This window comes from Vipera ursinii (genome assembly GCF_947247035.1).
Source record: "Vipera ursinii genome assembly, chromosome: 3".
Taxonomy (NCBI): domain Eukaryota; kingdom Metazoa; phylum Chordata; class Lepidosauria; order Squamata; family Viperidae; genus Vipera; species Vipera ursinii.
The window spans coordinates 45,483,369-45,504,411 of record NC_139516.1 but is presented as its reverse complement, the minus strand read 5'-3'; the positions used below and the strand labels follow the sequence as shown (position 1 = coordinate 45,504,411).

Here is a 21,043-nt window from a genome sequence, read left to right as displayed (position 1 = left end):
CATCTCTGCACTTTAAGTGTAATCTACAGGCAGAATTTGGGTTCTGCAATATCTGTTTTTCTTTTCACCCCCCCCCCCTCCGATTTTCACACAATTTGCCAACTGAAATCCAAAATGGGTAATGTGGCTTGCCTGAATCAGGTTAATCTATCTCACCTGCAAAAATTTTGGACTACAATTAAGAACAAACCTGGAGATCCATGACTGAGTCCTGGTAGGAAAGTGAGTTCCTTGATGAAAGAGGCCTTCCTAACAACTCTCCAACTTCCTAATTATAAACCTGATTTTCTGCTATTTGGAATGTTGCCTCTCAGGAAATTGTACCTGAAGCGAATTCATCTTCATCTTTTCTCCTTCCAGCATATATACAGCTTGACTTTCGGAATTACACAGCAAGATACCTATTTTTTCCTTACTACATTTTGCTTTTGGGGATAGCAAACTGGTCCTATGTCAACCCTTCAAAATAGTCTAGACAAGAAGCACCAAGCATGAGTACTAACACTACTTTATTGGAAGGTTGCAGTAACAGTATTTTGCAATTATACAAGTATCTCTCCCCTCCCATTTATTTTATTGAGATGCTTACTTTACCTGCCACCCCTCCTTCAGACACTGGCTAAGCTGCTGGTCTTCCTTCTGTCTCCCAAGGTCATTCCCTCTACCATTACACTCCAAATGTTAAGAGACTGCAAATTCCAGAATCCTCAAAATATTTCCAGTTCTTATCTGGAAGATGCCAATGCAAGAAGGACAGTTAATCAAAAGAAGCATTGAATTAACATTAGTTACACAGGGAGAAAGGGGGCCAGATGGTAACAATGACAGCACATTATGTTTTCCAATTTATATTTACAGAAACTGCCTTTCCTTCAGCAGGGTGGTAAAACTGAATGCAGAATTCATCTTCATATCCATACTTGCAAGTTGTGCGCTCAGAATCGTCACAGAGACTAGAAATATTTATTTGCAATCAGCTTTGTCTCAGATCTATCTGCTCCTATAACTTGAACTCAATATACTTAGTTCCAGACACTGAAGACGACTTTAAAATGTTTGTCATTGCAAGGTATTTCAAAGGTCATGGAAACATTTGTTTCCATTTGTGAAAGGAATGTGCATCTTAAACATGCTATCTAGGTTTCCTTAGTACATTCAGTGCTAAAAAAAAATCCAAAAGCTGATATTGCCCAATACATTTCTGAAAAAAACTGAACAATCTTGCAAACAAATTTTTAGTTCAGATTTCTGCCCTAAAATCCCAAACATATTTTTGTTAGACCATGCTGCTACTAAATCAAGGAGCTATAGATGGATGGTACAGGTATACTCCCACCTTTTCAAAGCATCTTTCTGCCTTCAAATCTGAAATGCTGAGCAGCCTTATTGTGTAGCCTGCTATAATCCCGTATTCTTATAAATATAGTATAAAGTGTCTGGCAAAGTTCAAAGTGTGAGACACTGTCCAACATGGATGGTTTAAACTTTTTTTAAAAATGTTGTGATACTCTGGAGTTGTAAGTTCCAACATCCTGCTGCTCGGACTAAGAAGTGTGCTTAATCAAACTTTTATTTAAAAGTGATAACAAGACAATGATTTTGGTTACTTGTCTTTGTACTGTTATAGTCTCTTTAGCTACTCTGTGTTCATTCTTCTTTTAGTCACAATGTTCTGGTATTATGTTATTAAATATTTAACTAACATCTACAAGATTCTAGGTTTAGTATTCATCTGAGACGTGGCAATTGCAGTCCCCCAGTTCAACTCCTTGACTGGAATGCAGATTGCAGGAACTGGATAATTGGGACAAAAGGGACATGCCTTCAAACGGCTAAACAGATGACTTCTCTGCAAAATATAACTTAATAATTTAAATATCGCTTCAAATACCACCATGAAAGAAATTCTACTTGGTTCTATAAACCTCATACAGGTAGTCTTCGACTTACAACAGTTCATTTAGTTCAAAGTTACAATTGAACTGAAAAAGTGACTTATGACCGTTTTTCACACTTATGACCGTTGCAACATCTCCGTGGTCATGAAACCAAAATTCAGATGCTTGGCAACTGACTCATATTTATAATGGTTGCAGTTTCATGGGGTCATAGGATCACCTTCTTGAGACTTTCTGATGAAGAAAATCAATGGGGATTCCAGATTCACTTAACAACCATGTTACTAACACAACTGCAATGATTCACTTAACATCTGTAGCAAGAAAGATTCTAATATGAGGCAAAATTCACTTAACAGCCATCTCGCTTAGCAACATGAATTTTGGGCTCAGATGTGGTCCCTAAGTCTAGGACTACCTGTACATATTCCTTATCCAAAACAAAAACCTGAATATTATGCAAATATCCTAAAAGAATGTTGTATTAAATTTCCCCAGGACACTAGGTAGACCTCTGAAGTGCCATAAATATAAACACAACCACATAAAAAGTGTTTAAGGATAATAGTATAAATGTTGGAGCACTAGGGTGACTTTTGTCCTAGTCCAAATTTCAAAAGCTTTGTTCTAGTAATCGCTTCAGACTTCTGAACAAAAGAAATCTGTTTCCTTGGTGGCTTGTGATGAGGAAGCAAGGAAAAGAAGTGAGGAAAAATATGGAGGGAAAAGAAAAAAAAGATATCAGAAACAGATAAAATAGATGGTCTTGCCCATCGCTTGGTGTTCTTCACTGTTCACTGGTAACTGATGAGGCCTGCCAGAGATAATATTTGCCCAGAGGATGACCATCAACAGAGAAAACATTATAGATCCATGTTACATAGAATTACAACCTAGCAACCACCAAAATAATATTGATCAATCCAGCTTGACATTCACACATGAGTTTTGGAAATTATTTTGAATGCCGTTCTCATCCAGAGCATTAGCCAACAGCAGATTTTCTCAAGCTGGAGCTTCATCTTAGTCCTCCAATCACCCATGGATGGCTGGGGAAAAGGAATCAGAAGAGCAATGCATCTGTATGATACCAGAGTGAAACAAGTCAAGAAATGTTTTATTATGAACAAGTGAGGAAAACTGCACAATAGCAAATGTCAGCTATTATTATAATGAATGCATGGTAATAAAAGACTAGGGTTTTTTTTCTTACCTGGCCAGGAAAAGTGCCCACTCTGGATAGGATAGCCACTGACTGGATGTGTCCAACAAGTAGATTTTGTTTCATCACTATAGGCAAGTCCAAACAAAATATTGAAATGTATGGAACACCATTTTCAATTTCAAAGATCAAGAACAATTGTCTTCCATCTTAGCCCAGTATGCTTATGGGTAATTGTGATGGCAGAACAAAGGTTATACCAACTATATATCATTTAAATCTTGCTACTTTTCCCAAAAACATACATCATAGACCTGTACTTGTATCAAGAGGAGAAGAGATATACAGAGAGAGAGAGAGCTCATTCTTGAAATTGCATCTTTATCTAGTAAAAACAGCACCATCTATACATAAGGATGCCAAAGTTTGAAAAGCTACCAACAGTATCTTTAAGGAGGAGAAAGACACCCAAACTGTGATATTTGAGCTATCTCTTAGGGCACAGAAAATTGGAAGAGAGTGTCAAATGGAGTATTTTGGGGGGTAGGGAACAGGAAGACATAACTGCCAAAATTAGAAACTGGAAAACTTTACCTTACCACCGTTTATTGAAATAATTTGTAATTTTGTCATTATACAATGCTTTAAAATGCTCATGATATTTTGCATATTCTTAGTGATGTAAGGAAATTAACAAGGTCATTTATCTGACCTGTACATCTTTTTCATCACTCGACTCTGGGTGGCTTCTACATACCCTATTCTGTAGATCAGATTACAAATATACATATATATATCAAAACATCAAATTTTCTCTCCACTGAGAAATAATACAGAACTCTATATAAATCAAAACCACACCACAAGAGGGAACATTATTCAATATAGGTATTTCCAAGACCTATTTAAAATGCAGTTTAATAGTCCTTGAAAATTTAGCAGGGTTGAAGCCCTCTAAGTCTGATGTGGGGAATAGAAGCTATGGGGGGGGAGTGATAAAGCCATTTCATGAGTCAGAAGCAAAATTTGAAATGGCAATTTCTTGATTCACAACTGAGGTTACGTTCCTACAGCCAATCAGGGACAAAGCCCCATGGAAATCAGTGGAATTTACTTCTACTCAGCCATGTGTTGGTTAGCATTGTTTAGGACTATTTGACACTAGCTTGGTAGATAAGAAACACCGCAGGTTCAGCAAACCAGATAAGGAACTTTTCACAACAAATCTAATACTACTTTTAATAAAGTGGGGGAGGGTTGCTTAGAAATATAACAAGGCAGGATAGAAAAACGGGAGAACCATTATCATTAAAATTTTATTTCAGATTACGTAAACAAAAACAAAATCTACTTTTAGGTTGCCTCTGTAAGGACACATACAAACAAGTTCATTAAATTCAGTTCCGAGTGAAGTCATATATTAAAAATTGCCTAGATGCTTCATGCCTCACAGTAGATTTAAATCTAGTTCTTTCGTTTTGGAAAGAGATCCTGGATTTTCAGAGAATATTTTTACATATATTTCATTACCAGCAACCTAAGAGCATGGGGACTGAAAGAAATAATATATGAGAGTTTGTTGAGCTATATCCAGCTCAGACAATCATCCTTACAGTCTGAAGAACTACAGGGAAACAGCAGCAACAAAGCACAAACCAAACCTACTTGATAAAGAAGATTCTCCCGTCCCTGCAAACTCCATAGGTCCACTTGCCAGGCAGATCAAGCCAGTCAATATCCTCAGTGGCCATCAGTCCCTTCCACCGCAAATGCCACCAAAAAGGGGAGGGAGAGGCCACAACTGTCTCTCTCCTCAACTGATCTTCACCCGCCTCTCGCCCCTTCCTGCTTCAAGCAGAAAGGGAGCACAGAGATAAAACTAAATCCACTTGAGCCAGTCCTGCCAGAATGCAGGTAGGTCAGCCTTTCCTCAGAAACTGTTTCACTGCAAATAGCCCAGGAGGAAGGGGGGGGGGCGAAACCCCACAGCACCTGGTTAACCCTTTTGAGGCCTGGTGGCCGACCTTTCATTTAAAAGCTGGCAGACAGAGAATCCCTTCTGGCTGCTAAAGAAAAAAAAATAATTCTGCAGGAGTCTCCAGAATGCAATTTACTTCCTCTGCTGCCTACCATTCTGTCTAATTGCCACAAGTTAACTGTGGGGGAAGAAAGGCAGTTTTGTCTGGACTTCTTTCTCCTTATTAACTACTTCCCGGTGTCTACATTTCTCACCTTGAGGAAAGGAGGTATTTCACTTTCATGCTCACTCTAGTCCTTAATTACTGCTTATTCACTAGGAAAGGTGGGGTTTAAGGCTTATTCCTCAGTCTATGCAGAAGGTCATAAAGGCTTGTTCATCATCAATGATAGCTTTTCATGATCCTTGGTGAAGGGCAAAAGGTAGCTTGTCATATTTAATTCAGGAAAAGCAGCCTGTGCCCCACAAAGAAGTGATGACCAAACCAGATTTCTGTTCCCTTTTAATTAAGAATTCCCCCCCAAATCCTCAGATATTCTATTTTAATTGGGCAAACTATTGGCTATTAAGTTATGTCCAGTAAGATACATGAGATGGAGAATGAGCTTTGATTAGGGTTTTAATTTGAACCTAATGACAGGATCATAGCTGAGGCATTATCAACTGCTCCAGACTTTGTTGTGGAAATAATTTCATTACCAACTGTATTCATTATTTAAGCCAGAAATGCAGTACAATAAGCAGAACAACATTAAATGAAGGATGCTTCTATGTGACTTTTCCACACTTCCCAATTCTTTCTTTTCTGCTATAAATTATATCAAATTACTTTCCATGCTTCAGAACAGGCTCACAGATCATTTTATTTCATATGATTTATTTAGTTGTTGGTTTTCGTTATTGTTGGTTCTAATTTTAGATTCTTTCTTTCTTTCTCTTTCTTTTTTCTTTCTTTCTTTCTCTTTCTTTCTTTCTCTTTCTTTCTTTTCCTTCCTTCTTTTCCTCTTCCTTCTTCCCCATTCCTTCCTTCCTCCAACTCATGATATTTCTCATGTATAAGACATTGGGAATACTATACTACATTGAAAGGTGCACAATTATATGAATTCCTATTGTTCAAATAATGAGTGAGCACTCTTCAAGTAGATTACTGTAGACCAGGTTCTAGCTTTAGATCTTTATCTCAGCCCCTATTGAGGCCTACTGCAGGTGACTGTAAATGAGTATCAGCTTATCATGCAAAATCTGAATGGGATGTTTTTACTAAAATACAGTGATGGACTTGCATTCATTTTGTTTCCTGCTAGAAACATGTGACTACTGAAAAACAACAGATTTAAATATATCAGCTTGAAACAATTACAGTGAAAATTGTAGTAGCAATATTGTATGAAACATTGATGTACCACATTTCCATCTCCAAACTTGCTGGACTATTTTCAGAAAATTAGGAATGAGGTCTTGTTTCTTCAGGAAGCATGACGATCCAGAGAAAGAAATGCTGAAAGCAGAGGCCAGAAATTGAGCCTTAATGTAGCTGGGTATTGAAACTGGGATTACACAGTATACAATATCTAGCTTCGTAGTGGGAACTTTCAGCCATTAAGGAGTTAATTTTTTTCCTTGGCAAGGGATGGGAGATTAAGTAGAGAGGGTAAAGCATCTGAAGGCAGGGTGGCCTGAAGACAAAACAAACTGAAGCCCAAATAACTCATTATTAGAAGCATTTTCTCAGCTGAGGGACAAATCTGTAAAGATTATTTTAAACTAAAGTGTGTACTTTTCTTTGTTCATTGTCTTTTGCCTGAAAAGAAATTGCTGAATTGAATTTCTGGTACCTTTTTTTAGCATTATCACTTATGTTGAATTTCATTTTTCATTTTCTCTAGTGAACTGCTCATTCAGAACTAGTCATTAATTTGATGTTTTCTTGCCTCAGCTGGTTCAAAACTCTTATAGGAAGAGATTTTTGTTTAGTAAATAACTAGCAATAAAGGTAATGTGAATTTCAATATAAAACAAGTGGGGAGCATATACCAACCGAGAAGAAAATAGCTGCATCAGAAGACACATCTTGAAAGTCTTGGGTCACATCTGAGCATCAAAAAGGACTAAGTTTTCTGGGAAGCTTAGAAGAGTGGAGTATAAGAAGAAAGGATCAAGATTCAACTAGGCATTTATTTATGTTTTATTAAACTAGATTTGCACAGCAATCTATCATAAACCATTATTTACAAACCATAATGCTGGCTTCATGATCCACTAAGAAAAAACAAGGACATGATGAATGCATAATGCACTAAGAAAAAAACAAATTCATTACTATGTGGATCCAGCCACTGTTTTCTAGATATTTCAAACTGTGATTCACTGTTCCTTAACAAATCATGTGCATCCTAAAGTTCGGATTACAAAAGAAAGGCTTAATGAGCTGGCCTGAAACCACAAATACTGTAGTTTACAAATCACAATTGCAAACTCCACAGACTAGGCAAAATCAAACTTCCTTATGGCATAGCAACTTGGGTGAACCTATCTGGGTATACTAATCATAAAGACTGATTTGTCTCATGGGAGAGCATTCATAATGCTATTTATCATTTCAGTATTTTTTTTCTTTCATTATTTGCAGCCAGATAGGAGGATTTCAAATAAAAGCAACCCTTTTAAAACAAAATATACAACCTTCCCATTTTCTAACAAAACTCATCCAATTGTGATATTGCCATATTGCGGAAAGGAACATTTTGTTTTAGAATATTCACAACAGTCACTTAACCTCTCATTGTTTTCTATACAAAAACAAGTGCTGCTAATAAAATGTAAAACTGTAATGATATAGAGTGTTGAGCTTTATTTTAAAATGTCAAGTAATTGATTGCTAAATAAAATTGCTATACTTTCAGGTAACCTAGCTGGTATAGAGAAAGATAACTTTTTAATAGTGGAAGAAGCATTTGGCACACAGAAGATTAGCAAGAAGAAAACTGAGAAATATCTAGAAACTGGGTCCCACCCAGGCTAGACTGAACTATAACCTCACTTGAATATCTATGATACAGCCATTTGGGAGTGTGGCCTTTATTTCTCATAATAAGATGAGAATGTCCTTCTATTCTCCACTATTCTGTCAGAACTGAAGAAGCTTCTTGAATGAGAAGGGAAATGTCTTCAAGAAAAACCAAAGAAAGTCCATTTGCCTTTGGAAAAGCATCTTTGGGATATTTCCTGATGAAACAGATAGGGACATATTTGTCAAATTTTAGCTTCCAGGAGAGCTTGGACATTTTAAGCATTTGGAGGCATGTTTGTTTCTGGACTAAAGTTAGTAAAGGTTAAAAACATATTTTAAGTACCTTAATGATACATCCTGTATATACATGATACATGGAACCATACATGTTTATTATTTATGAAATTTGACAGCCAGAACCAAATTCTAGGCAGCTTATCAAATTTGCACAATAAAAATGGCATAAAGTCAGAATGCAATTAATGGCTAGAACCATATTTTCACCCGCTTCTGGAAGCCCATAAGGATGGAGCTATTCCACTGGAATGAACAATCAACAGAGAAAATGGCTAACGTTGGCCCTTTCCCACTCTATCCTTGGTATTTGGGTGCCCATAACAAATGCTCCATAGTTGTCTAGGTTAGCCAGGCAGAATGTATTGAGAAAAGGCAGTCCCCTAAGAATTCGGATCCAAAATCATATACGTTTCTATAGTGAACAGGACCTGGAATTACTCTCAAAAACATGCTAAGTCATCAGCACAACTCACTTAGCAGAGGAACAGTGTAGCAGTACCACTACTGACCAGTCTGGAATGCAGGCTTAATTTTTCCCCACAGAGAAATCAGTGCAAGCTTATGGTGTTTCTATGAAATGATTAATCAGAGATACAAACTACTATTAACATTCTAACAAATTCCTGTCCAATATCAAAAGTCATCAATTGCAGTGTCATCTTTTATGAAGAATCATGTCAGTTCTTGTAGGAAAATGGACAGAATGGTTAGATTTGCTTGCTCTTTTATTCAGCTCGTCTGGAATATTGGGGCTGAGGGAAGAATCCTGACCACAATCTATCTCCCCCTTCACTGGCCAGAACACCCTACTTGAGTCATTAAAGTACAATCAAGGCTACAGCTGTTGATAACACTACATTTCAAAATATGACAATACTGCTGAATTTATGGCTTTTCAGCTGTTCTTGAACATGGACGCCAACAACCTCCAATCCTCCCCTGGAAGGCAAGGGAGGATTTCTCAGAAAAAAATACCATAAGGTTATGCTGATCTTTTTCTCCCATGCACAAACACAAACATCACTCTTAAGCACTATTCTTGGAATCTAAAACTCTAGTGTTATCAAAGACATTAAGAAAAGATAAGAAAGCAAACCTTATTGGCTGTGCATAATTTCTGCAATTTTTGTACCATTTTGATTTTACGTTCTGTAGCAATTGAACTAAAAGAAGGTGTGTTTTGTTGGGAAGTGTTAGAAACCCAGTAATGCATTTATTCAGAAGGGAATACAAACTGAATTGGCAGGTGAATACCCAGCATGCAGAGTTCTCTTCTTTCCCATATTACTCTTATTATTATCTTACATAACCAGTTTATTGTATATTTAAACAAAGCTTTAATTAAATCTTCCCTGTCCCACTAGTTCAGCATTCGCATTCCTGGTGGAAAGTGGCTTACCCCTTCCCTTCCCCCTTGTTTCCTTTATATATTCCTCCCGTCTCCCACAGAAAAAGATTTTAATTTTACTGAAGGATTGAACTTTTAACAATCAGTGAAAGAAAGCCAACTGTTCATCAACAAATGTAAAAAAAAGCCCATGTGCAAAATAGGGATTTTCATGCCTCTGGAAATAATCTAACTACCGGTATATAAAAATGAAACATTATCTGAAAATGTTTTGCTAGTAATGTTTTATTGGGAGGGGGAAGCAGATGGTAAAATGGTGAATTGTGTGTGGGTGGTTGGGGCTCTCTCTGAGCTTGGTTGTTTTCTTGCAGATATTTCATTACCCAAACTAGGTAACATCATCAGTATTCAAAGTGCATCAAGGATCCCTCATTTCAACCCAGATATGAAAGGTAAATAGCATAAGCATAGTGTTCAACAAGTTATTAGAAACTTGTGTATTTTCCATTTGTATAACAGTATTAAGAAATTTACTGTTGAATGCAGAACACATCTGATATAGAAATAAAGCTTTCTAAAACTGCTGTTATGTGACACACTACTGTACTGATACTTTTATACTATATTCAAGCCACACATTTGCTAAAAGGAACACGAGAGCTTAGTTCCATAACCACAGCAACAGTCTACTTTTGAAAACTGTCTGCAATGTTGTTTATAATTGAAAAGAATCATGTACACTTGTACTGATTTTGTAGACTACAAATTCCTTCTTTGACTAATGTAGATCTGCATGCATTTTATTTGTACTTGATAATTCCTAAAGATAAACCATTGAGAATTGCATTTTTTCCAATTTCCTAATTCATAGGATTGCACAGATATATATTAAGTTGGAGAAGTTTGGATGCCCTGAGTTCATTTTCCTTCTACCTCCTGGAAGAATTTTCCCCGTCACAAAGTAGAAAGATTGCTTAAACAAGCTATCTTTCCCCAAAATGCTCTTCTCCCCCAAGAACACCCTGGGCTGGTTTGTGCTGCTATCTGAAATTGGCAAAACCTTTAAATTGCTTTTATCTTATTAACATGTGTTATCTGAAGTGGCTCCTGGCTTGCAGCCACCAGCCCCCTAAGCAAATGGCAGGCACCAAGACATTCCTTTCAATGTGTATTCCCAATTGTGTGCTTGCTTACTCTTCTGTATTCTCTTCCTCCAATGAATGTAAATACAAGCATTAATTTCCCATTGCTAATTATTCCAGAATGGAAGTGAGAATTCCAAAGGGGTAGGGATAGATGGGAAAAATGGCTATAAGATTTACCCCCTTTGCCCAGCTTCCTGATGAATCAAGCTTCCTTGCTGTTTGGGATCATATGCTGTTTGGGATCATATTCTTCCAATGATGTAAGCCAGACATGTCAAACACAAGGACCGGGGGCCGGATCCGGCCCACGAAGTGGTTTCATGTGGCCCGTAAAGCCATCCTGGAAACAGTGAGGGAATGGCCCCCGCTGCCTTGGCCCTGGCCGAGACCGTCCTTCTGCCAGAGACCCTCAGATCTGTCCCACTCCTGCCCAGGCTCCCATAGGCACCCTTGATGCGAACAATGTAGAGCTGGCCATGCCCACCCAGTAGGCCATATGCACTCTAGCCACGCCCACCCAATAGGCCACGCCCACCCTGGCCATACCCACCTGGCCCCAAGGGCAACCGCAATGCTGATGCAGCCCTCAATGAAATTGAGTTTGACACCCCTGATGTAAGCTAAAGGTCCCCAACCTTTTGGGTACCAGGGACTGGTTCCGTGGAGATTTTTCCGTGGACCAAAGGGTGCGGGGTTTTGTGTCCTGCCTGCACCTTGTGGATGGGGCTTTGTTTATGCAGACCGGTTGCTGGCATGCTGCAGACTGGTACTGGTCCAAGGACCGGGGGTTGGGGACCCCTGATGTAAGCATTCAAGGGTGATTTCTTAAAACTTTTTTCAAGATTTATTTTTATTCTGCAATTCCCTTAGCATCTTTTTTGATATTCATCCCACAAGTTTTAAATTAAATATTGATACAGATTAATGAAAAAATGCATATGTATCAAATGCCATGTATCAAATTCAGGATTGGAAAAATAAAAAAAGTGAGCAAAATTAATTTAACTCCATTCGTATCTATTTTGTGAATCTGTCAACTGAATGAAAGAACCTTATATTGTCAAAGTACAACCATGTATACACTGAGATTGGCTGAGCCTCCCTTCGTGCCCCCCCCCCACAACTCAGTGACAACAAAACATCTGACCCCTTTTTGCTATTAACTTGTTAAACGAGTTGTATGTCTGGGCAATTATGGAAAGATAATTATATTGAGACTGCAGAGCACAACGAGAAAAATACTACATTAAAACATTAATATGGTGGTGTCATCATTTAAATTTACTGTAACAATTCTGATACATCAAACACAAGAGTACTGTCTCAAAGCTATTTGGAGCATTCCTGAGAGAATCCAATTTGTGAACTGAGTCAAGTGTATTATTATTGCCAATGTTTTTAATTCTAAATATTTTGAACGTCTATTGGATTTCTCTTGCCATTTTAAACTCTTCTGTCAGCTTATGTGCATACACCAGGAATAAATCCAAGAGAATGAGAAATTCATTCCGGCACCCTTTTAAGAGAACCTTGAATAAAACAAATACCATACCTTGAATACTTAACAATACTTAGAAACTCCAACTATTTAATAAAATCTAATTATAAAAGCATTTCAGCACTCCCAAACTACCAAAGAATACTCTCTTTTAAGAGCTACAGCCCAGTATCATGGCTCAGGTTTCCAGACATTTTAAACATGAAAAATTTCTTTATTACAATCTATAGATTAGTTTTAAAGTGTTTTATTATACACAGAAATATATATTTAAATATAAATCACAATGATACAATCAAATCTTTTTAAGCCTGTATATACAAAGTTTTCTGCCTCTTGGTTTACCTTTCTAAAATGATATAAAAATAAAGTTCTGATAAATAGTTTTGATTTAAAGTTTTAGAATTAGTTTTCCATGCCTTGTTACTTAAATTTATAAAGACATCCTTCATTATAGCACCATTAAATCATTCTACAGGGAAAAAAAGCCATGAATTTTTATTTCATGAATCTGCACTCATTCTTTTAAATGGCTTCAGACTGACAAACAGAATCATTCCTTCCAGTACTCAATAACTGACCAATAAAAGACAATACTTAAAACAGTATCAAGATGGAAAATGTTTCTATCCTCTGTGGTTTTGTTTCATGTGTGTTTATACAGAAATTAAGTTCCAAATACACAAGTGTGCAACTAAATTGGAAATGCCTCAGATAGCATAATGAAATTTTATAGCAGTGCTTCACAGGGACCTTTTTCATATATCAAGTATTCCACATATGAATTATCTAGACTATTACATATCAAAATGTACTTTTGTGTTATATTGAAAATGTTTTTTAAAGGACTATTTATTTTATTAGAATTTACCTGGACTAAACCACAGTGTGCTTGTCATTATAATAAAGAATTGTACAAATATGAGGTTAGTAAAACGTAAAACAGAAAAAAGTAAAGCCATTTCTTATTGTGTTAAGTACATATTGCAACAATGGATATTACCAGCATACCTTCCTTCCTTCTAGAGAAGTACATCTAAAACTAATCAATAACTTAAACCAATGTATTTATCCCAATAATTCTGAATACTGGATTTATAGGAGCTATTTGGAAAGCATACAATAATCCAAACATGTATTCTGACTAAATATATAACATTAATAATTACTGCATTAAAATATTTATAGAACTATCCATAGAAATGATTATATTGCTGTTAGGTTTATACTGATTATTTTGGAAATCTCTGTAACCAATCAGCATTACAAACATTAAATTCTATGATTTTTTCCTATAAATTTGAAATTTCTAGAGCAGACTGTAATCAAATCAGTGTATTTTGTATTTTCCTTACTACAGTGTTTACTGACAGCAGATTCCTTCTGAAATAATAAACAGAACTGCTACAGAATTTTGGTGATCTATCCACAGTAGCGGAAAGCAGTATCCATTAGGCAGGTATAATGCCAAAAGTGGGGGGAAATGTGTTCTAACCACGTTAATGGTGGTTCCTGTCATTAGCAGTCCAATACTGTTCGCAATTTTACTGTAAAATATACAGCATTCTATTCCAACTAAATAATCTCTAAAAATGTAAAAGATATTTATGCAAAGAATTTTGTTAAAATCACATATGTAACAAACAAAAAGACCAATGACAAGTAGACAGGGTTATTGTATAAATTCATTTCAATTATATGAAATAATATTATTACAATTTTCTGGTATATACAAATGTAAGTACAGGGTGCAATTTACAAACTTTAAATCAGAACTGCATTGTTAGGTTCAAACCCAATAAATACACTTGAAAATATTTTTCCCTTTTCAAAAGTGCAAAATTTGACACATTTCTTTCCTCACATATATGTGAATGAGACAGAACACACAGATACACACACATGCACAAGGAGGCATGTTTGGATTGGCTTTTGTAAAAATAGATAAACTATCATTAGAAAGGACCACTTATGCACACGCTGGATGTTCAAAAGACTTGTTTAAACACTGCATCCAGTTTTTATACCATATTTGTTGGCAGACAATTGAGAAACAGTTTTACAATTACTCCAATTCTGAATTTTATACTATTAGAGGCAGCTATCATTTTTAACAGATGTCTTGAAAGATGCTCATAAACATCATTAAAAGTATTACCCTAGATAATTAATAAGGGTTTAAAAAATATCAGGACTTTCATAACACACTTCCTGGAATCTATTACGGATTCGCTGCCTGTGCTCTACTGTTAAGCAATATCCAATAGCATCTTCAGTCTCCTGAATTCGTTTATGGAATCGGCATCCATCACGTGCAAGCTCTTCCCAAGGTCCCTTGCGATCTTCCTCATTGCTTACATAATACTCAGTAACTTCTTCAAGAAAAGTCACCTATATAAAGTATAAAGTTATATGAAATTAGCAGACATTTACATGATGCTTTTTATAATATATTTGATATTAAAAGAAAAACTTAAAAGGTATATCTATCATTCATTTGGAAGAAGAAGAAGGAAGAAATGCCCTTGTGGAAGAGATTGCTGTGGAGAATATGTTTATATGTTGTGGTGCAATCTAATATCTGTTACTGCTTTCTTGCTAGGTTATTTATTAAAATTATCTGCTGTATGGAAACTTTTCACATAAAAATTGGCTGTGTTTGGATGTATACTTTGATATGCTATGAATTTTTCTTAACCATGAACCATAGAGCTGGAAGGGACTTGGAGATCTTCTAGTCTAGAGGTCCCCAATCTTTTGGGCACCAGGGACTGGTTCCGTAGAGAGATATTTTTCTGTGGACCGGAGGGGATGTGGTTTCATGTACTGTCTGCATCCCGCAGATGGGGCTTTGCTTGTTTGCGCAGACTGGTTTCTGGCATGCCTCGGCCCAGTGCCGGTCTATGCACCAGGGGTTGGGAACCCTGCTCTAGTCCAATCCCCTGCCCAAGGCTTGAGGTACTTATAGCATCCTGGACAAATGAATGTCCAATCTTTTCTTGAAAACCTCCAGCAATGGAGTACTCATAACTCTGAGAGGCAGGCTGTTCCATTGGTTAATTGCTTTGTCAGGAAATTTCTCTTTAGTTCCAGGTAGACTCTTTTGTTAACGAGCTTCCACATGTTGCTTCTTGTCCTGTCCTCAGGAGAATAAGTCAACTCCCTCATTTTTGTGATTGTCCCTCAAGTACTGGAAGACAGGTATTGTATCACCTCTAGTCCTTCTCTTTGCTAGCCTAGACATACCTAGTTCCCAACAAATGTTCATCTTACGGTTAACCTCCAGACTTCTTATCATCTTTGTTGCTCTTTTATGGACCTTCTTTCTAGGATCTCAGCAATCTTATTTGTACCTTGCTTATCAGAACTGGATGCAGTATTCCAAGTCCACACTAGTATAATATAAAGTGGTACTATAACTTCTCATGATCTTGATACTGTCCCTCTGTTGATACAGCCTAGATCTGAATTGGGGTTTTTTGGCAGCTGCAGCATACTGCTGGCTCATAGTTAAGTGGTGATCCTTTAGAAACCTAGATCCCTTTGTTACTGCCTATTCTATACTGTACTTAGTTTTTCCTGCCTAAGTGCAAGACCTTATTTTTCTCACCATTGAACTGCATCTTACTGGATAGGCCTTGTCTGTCAAGATCTATCTTTCAAAGCATTCTCAATTCCCTCCATTTTGGGATTGTCTGCAAATTTCATGTGCTCCCCTTTAATCCCGTCATCTAGATCATTTATGAAGCTGTTAAAAAGCACTGAGACCAAGCAGAACTCTGAAGTACCCCTCTGCATGCTTGTCTAATTGTAGATATAATTGCATTAAGGGCTACATGCTGAGTGGGGTTGATCAGCCAATTGTGAATCCATCTGCTACTGCTATTTTCTATCCTACATTGTTCTGTCTTACCAAGGAGTGGGCTGTGCTCTACTGTAGTCTGTATTGCTATTGTTTCTTAAATTAGCTTTTGGCTTGACCTGACTTTTGTTGCTTCTTTCATGTTAAGCTCAAGTGATTGATTTATAAAAGCACTAGTTATATATGACATTTGTTTGTAAAAAGAACTTAATTTATAGCAATTAAAGTTCAACACAATTTAGCCATTTAAAGAAATTTATTAAAATATATTAACGTACTGGACCTTCAAAATGTTAAAACAGTAAAAACCTAACAAAGAACTATAACTCCTCTCCCTTCCTTCCTTAATGCAACACAATTTGAAGTCATAAGCTGCAAACTAGAATACTTATCTTGCTTAACAATCTTTCTCACTTGCTTCTTTTGTAATCAAGTCAAAAGCTTGTATTTATGTGGTCCTAATAAAACAATTTGTCCTATATTACTTGGCATTTTAATATAGCACTAATTATTCCAAGATAATACCTTCATACAAAATGATAAGTTACATCAGCTTCTCCCTCTGTGCCTTAATCCTTTCTTGCCTTTTACATCATTGTACAATTCTCTCTAGGGTACCATTACCAGGTCATGTAATATTATGCTATATATTGCATACAGATCTTTGTTAATTTTCTGTGTCAGTAGAAAGATACACAAGGGACTTGAAATTTGTTTTGAAAGTAGTCGCAATGATTTACAGGGAAGGATAATTTAAAATACACAATTTTATATCTTTCGGTATTTCTGAAAATATATTTATTGCATCTTTATTTCCTCTAGCTCTAGACAATATAAATTAGATGCAAGCTGTATTGTTTAATCAGAAGGGAAAACTAAAATGGCAAAATGCTAAAATATCATTAGAATAGGATACAAAATTCATAAGATTAATCTGTCAACCAAGGGGAACAAAGACTTCTAGAAGAGCACCATAAATTGGTCACATATACTTAAATTAGAGCAGTTGATAAGTAACTTTATTTTTTTTACAGTAATCCACTATAGTACTTCATAAAAGCTAGTGCAAACTAGTGGTTAAAGCATGAATAACATGTTTTGGATAATTCAGGATATTCTCAACATCTGTCATGCCAGCTAGAGCATATAGTATTCACAGTTCAAAACATGTGGCAGACACCAGATTGTCTACAACTGGGAAAGAATGTCCAATTCATATGTCTGTATATAAAAGCATATTTAAATCAGACATAAAGCTCACTAGATGCTCTTTGACCAACAATCATCTCTAAGCCTACTTTAGTTCACATGTTTACTATCAGAATAAAACTGGAGATGGGATAAGATTTATACTTCTTGAGATTAAGAAAATATAACTGTCTTAATAAAAAGTAGATCCCTTATGTTAAAATCATAACACTGTTACATATGCTGTTATTTTTCTTCAGAAAAAGACAAACACTGCAATGAACAATAATTTTCAAGACTACAATTATTTAACTCCAAATTTTCAATCTAAGAACAATTTGCCACAACAACCTTTGCACAATATTCTATTTCAAGTACAATATAATTAATGCTCTTTTGAAAAATCTGAAAGTCATGCTTGGGAATTTCATGTATTCAACAGAACTACTTTAAGTACTATATCTGCTTTACCAAATGGAGTTACAAAGAGCAGGCAGCTGCAGAAAACCACACATACTTGACACTAGATCAGGGGTAGGCAACCTTGGCTCTTTTATGACTGGTGAAGTCCACAAGAGTCATAAAAGAGCCAAGGTTGCCTACCCCTGCACTAGATGGTACCACTTCCAATTTAGTAACACATCAGCTGGAGAAAAGGGGGGAAGAGAGAGATGTCTTAACATGGCCTCAGAAAAAGCCAAGTGGCTGAATTGTGATTTTGTTCAAAAAAGCTGTACATACTAGAGGATGCATGACACAATTCCCATTAGTCACATTTAAATCAAAGAGCCTGGCCTTTTTTGCATTAAATGCTCCGTTTTAATTAAAACAACAAAATAAAGAGTAACTGAAATACAAGGAGTGTTCCAAAGAGCATATGAAAGGGAGACTCTAAAACCACCAAATACTTGTAATTTTTAAATCTTTTTTTATTTTGTCAAATTAGCAAGCAGAACATTTGCTATTATAACTTAGGTACCTGAGGCCAAAACTCTCAATTTTTTTTTAAAAAAAGGCTTTATAATCTGAAAAAAATGAAGCAATTTACTAGGAGATGGGATAATACAAACTATAATTCAAGATTTAACTTTCATTAGAAATTCAATCCACTACATAAACCATATGCTTATCTTTTGCAAAGGTTATCCCATATTTTTGTCAAGCAGAACAAAAATGAACTCACCCCTTAAAAGAATCTTTCCAGCATTAACAATATACAAATAAAAAATACTCATACCTTTTTCTTCTTCTTATGCTTTTCCCTAGAGAGGATGCCATACCCAGCATTTTCAGTGCCTCCATTATCAAACAGGTGAAGCTGACAGCTAAACAAGATACTACGTTGAGAGGGGCTAAGGCTTAAACCGGTGGATCCTTTCAAGTCACTTTTCCCTTTCTTTCCTGCAGTCTGGAATTGTGCCTTAAAATGGAAAGGGTTATAAGGATCGTCCAAGTTAATAAAAGAGTTCCACAATTTCAAATTTTCAGATTCATCTAGGCTACCAGACTCCCATTCGTCTTCCTCAGAAGAACTTTCACTCCAAGAGGAAGATTCCTCGCTTTCATTTGACTCTCTTGTAGAAGACCCTTCCTCTCCCACCTTCTCAGCAGTCAGCAGAGCTGCTGTGAAATTCCACGGGTCGTACGGATCGGGGCTACAGAAGGAGTTCCACAGATCATTGCTTTCTCCATCTTGGCTTATTTCCGACTCTGAAAGGGCTCCTTCGCTGTCAAAGCCATCGTCCTCGTCTTCCTCCTCCTCCTCCTCCCCCCCGTACCAATCCTCTTCCTCCTCCTCCTCGTTGTCCTCCCCCTCGCTCTCTTCCCCGCTGCAAGCGCCCCCCAGAATGTAATCGATCAGCTTGTTAGGACACGCCGGCCTGGCCACCACCGGCAGGTCGGCTTCTACATTGGAGCCAACTTCGGCAGCCGCTTCCCGCCCGGCACTCTTCCTATCCAGAGACTGCGAGGTCTTCGCGAGATCCCGCTCTTCTTGGGCTTCCCCAGCCAGCTCCTTTGGGGCCCAGGCCTCCCGCAGCTGCTCCTCGACTTCCAAGCTGTGGTAGCCGCAATCGGAGTCGGGCTCGTCAAGAACGGCTTTCTGCGGCTGCCACGGGGCTCGTTGCAAGATCTCGGGAAAGTGGGCTCGCAGAGAGTTCTTGTCTGTGCTACTCAGTAGGTAGGAGGAAGAGACCACGCGCAGCTGGTGCTGAACGGCGAAAAATGGAGGCAGGCCGGGAGTCTCCCACACTGGCACCGGAGTCTCCGGCGCGGTGGCCTGGACCTCGGGAGGCAGCCAGAAGAGGGGACTAATCGGACCGGGCAGGAGGCGCTGCAGCAGCTGCGATAAGAGCCGCAGCAATGAAAACGGGGCGTCGGGTTGGGGAATCGGCAACGAGGGCGGGCAAGCGTTGAGGCGAGGGGCCGCCTGCTCTCCTTCCCTCAGGGGCTCCATGGGCGGGATGCTCCTTACCTCAGCGCTTCCCCCCGACGTGAATCGGCCGCTTTTGTCGGCCTGTGACAGTTGAAGGGTTTCTAAGGGTGAAGAGGCCTCTCCCCGAGCTGGGCCATGCCATCTTTTCAGCGAATGGCGGGCGACCCTTTTGGCTTTTCACAGCACGTTCCGCGAGAAGAAGAAAATGGCGGCAGCTGGGAGAAGAGAAGAGCGGTTAAGGCTGAGGGCGGAAGACCCCTTTCAGGAGGGAACCAAACGCGCAGGCGCTCATTTCGTCTTGAGGAAAGAAGGGTCGGCTCTACGGTTTCCAGAAGAGAAGCAGAAACGGTGGGTGGGGCTTCCGTCAGCATCCGGGCAATCTAGGTATTTGACAGTTTGCGATTAGTCCTCTACTCAAACCTAGCCCCGCCTCCGGACGAGAGGGAACAGGGTAACTGGGAGGTTGCCACTGCCCGGGGATTGCATCAGCCAGTAGTGTTTTTTTTTTTAAAAAAAAAAGAAACAGTAACGAACGATTAGTAGTACAATTAGCAGATTATAGTGAAGTTCTCCTGCATGTCGCTTGGTGTAAACTTTATAGTTTCGCTTGACTCAAGAAGACTTGAGTGCTAGCTTTGTCGGAAATAATTTAGGAGGTATCCTACACGTCTTCTGTTCGTTTCTTCAGTTACAATGACACCATTCCCGATATATTTGGGGAAGGAAAGGAGAAACCACAAGAACTGCTAAGGAAAAACTGAACGTTGGATTTGTTAACTCGGATCGGAGGAGAAAACACAGGATAACCGCTGGGGGCGGGGATCGCTGGAGAGCTTACTAGCATTCAGAATTGGATGGAGACAGTGGCGTAGGGTGACCCGGGGCAAGGCAAGTAATTTGCGCCCCCTAACCCGTGGATTTTAGCACTCGAGTCTCTTCCACTAGCTCAGGAATTCTGGGAGTTGAAGTCCATGAGTCATAAAAGAGCCAAGGTTGCCTACCCTTGAGTTAGGTTCAAGGCAAAAAAGGGTCTCTGGAGAAGAGGGAAAATGCCAGTTTAAAACTGAAACAAGGCAACTTTAAGGTGCCTCAGCTGTGATTTAGGATGAGACAAAGAGAGGACATGGCGTTGAAAATGGTTAATGGGGCATGTTTGTTCCACTCTTAGTGGATGTCAAGATAAACCCCACGAGAGAATGACCTTACAACAGATGTGAATA

The 21,043-nt window shown here is 38.1% G+C and overlaps 2 protein-coding genes across 4 annotated transcripts in view; both read right to left on the bottom strand.

Moving 5' to 3' along the window:
- The window catches only part of PLEKHA6 (pleckstrin homology domain containing A6), a 222,197-nt gene extending 217,349 nt beyond the window's left edge, over positions 1 to 4,848 (bottom strand). For all 3 annotated transcript variants that reach the window (XM_083359218.1, XM_083359223.1, XM_083359219.1), the window contains exons 1-2: positions 4,726 to 4,848; positions 3,112 to 3,188 (exon numbers count right to left, since the gene is read on the bottom strand). In XM_083359218.1, the coding sequence (XP_083215344.1) occupies positions 3,112 to 3,188; positions 4,726 to 4,811 (163 nt within the window). In that variant the 5' untranslated portion in view covers positions 4,812 to 4,848. The remainder of the gene's footprint in view (positions 1 to 3,111; positions 3,189 to 4,725) is intronic.
- A 7,251-nt stretch (positions 4,849 to 12,099) lies between these two features.
- On the bottom strand, positions 12,100 to 20,218 carry PPP1R15B (protein phosphatase 1 regulatory subunit 15B). Its single transcript, XM_083357779.1, has 2 exons — positions 18,627 to 20,218; positions 12,100 to 14,730 (listed from the first exon to the last, which is right to left on the bottom strand). Exons 1-2 carry the CDS (start codon positions 19,842 to 19,844, stop codon positions 14,518 to 14,520), a joined length of 1,431 nt encoding a protein of 476 aa, XP_083213905.1. The 5' UTR covers positions 19,845 to 20,218; the 3' UTR covers positions 12,100 to 14,517.
- Between the last annotated feature and the right edge of the window lie 825 nt (positions 20,219 to 21,043).

Excerpts from the sequence above, each read along its gene's own strand:
- PPP1R15B (XM_083357779.1), bottom strand. The coding sequence starts at position 19,844 with ATGGAGCCCCTGAGGGAAGGAGAGCAGGCGGCCCCTCGCCTCAACGCT. Across the intron at positions 14,731-18,626 it reads AGCATAAGAAGAAGAAAAAG|GTGACTTTTCTTGAAGAAGT; the intron begins GTATGAGTATTT and ends TACTTTATATAG.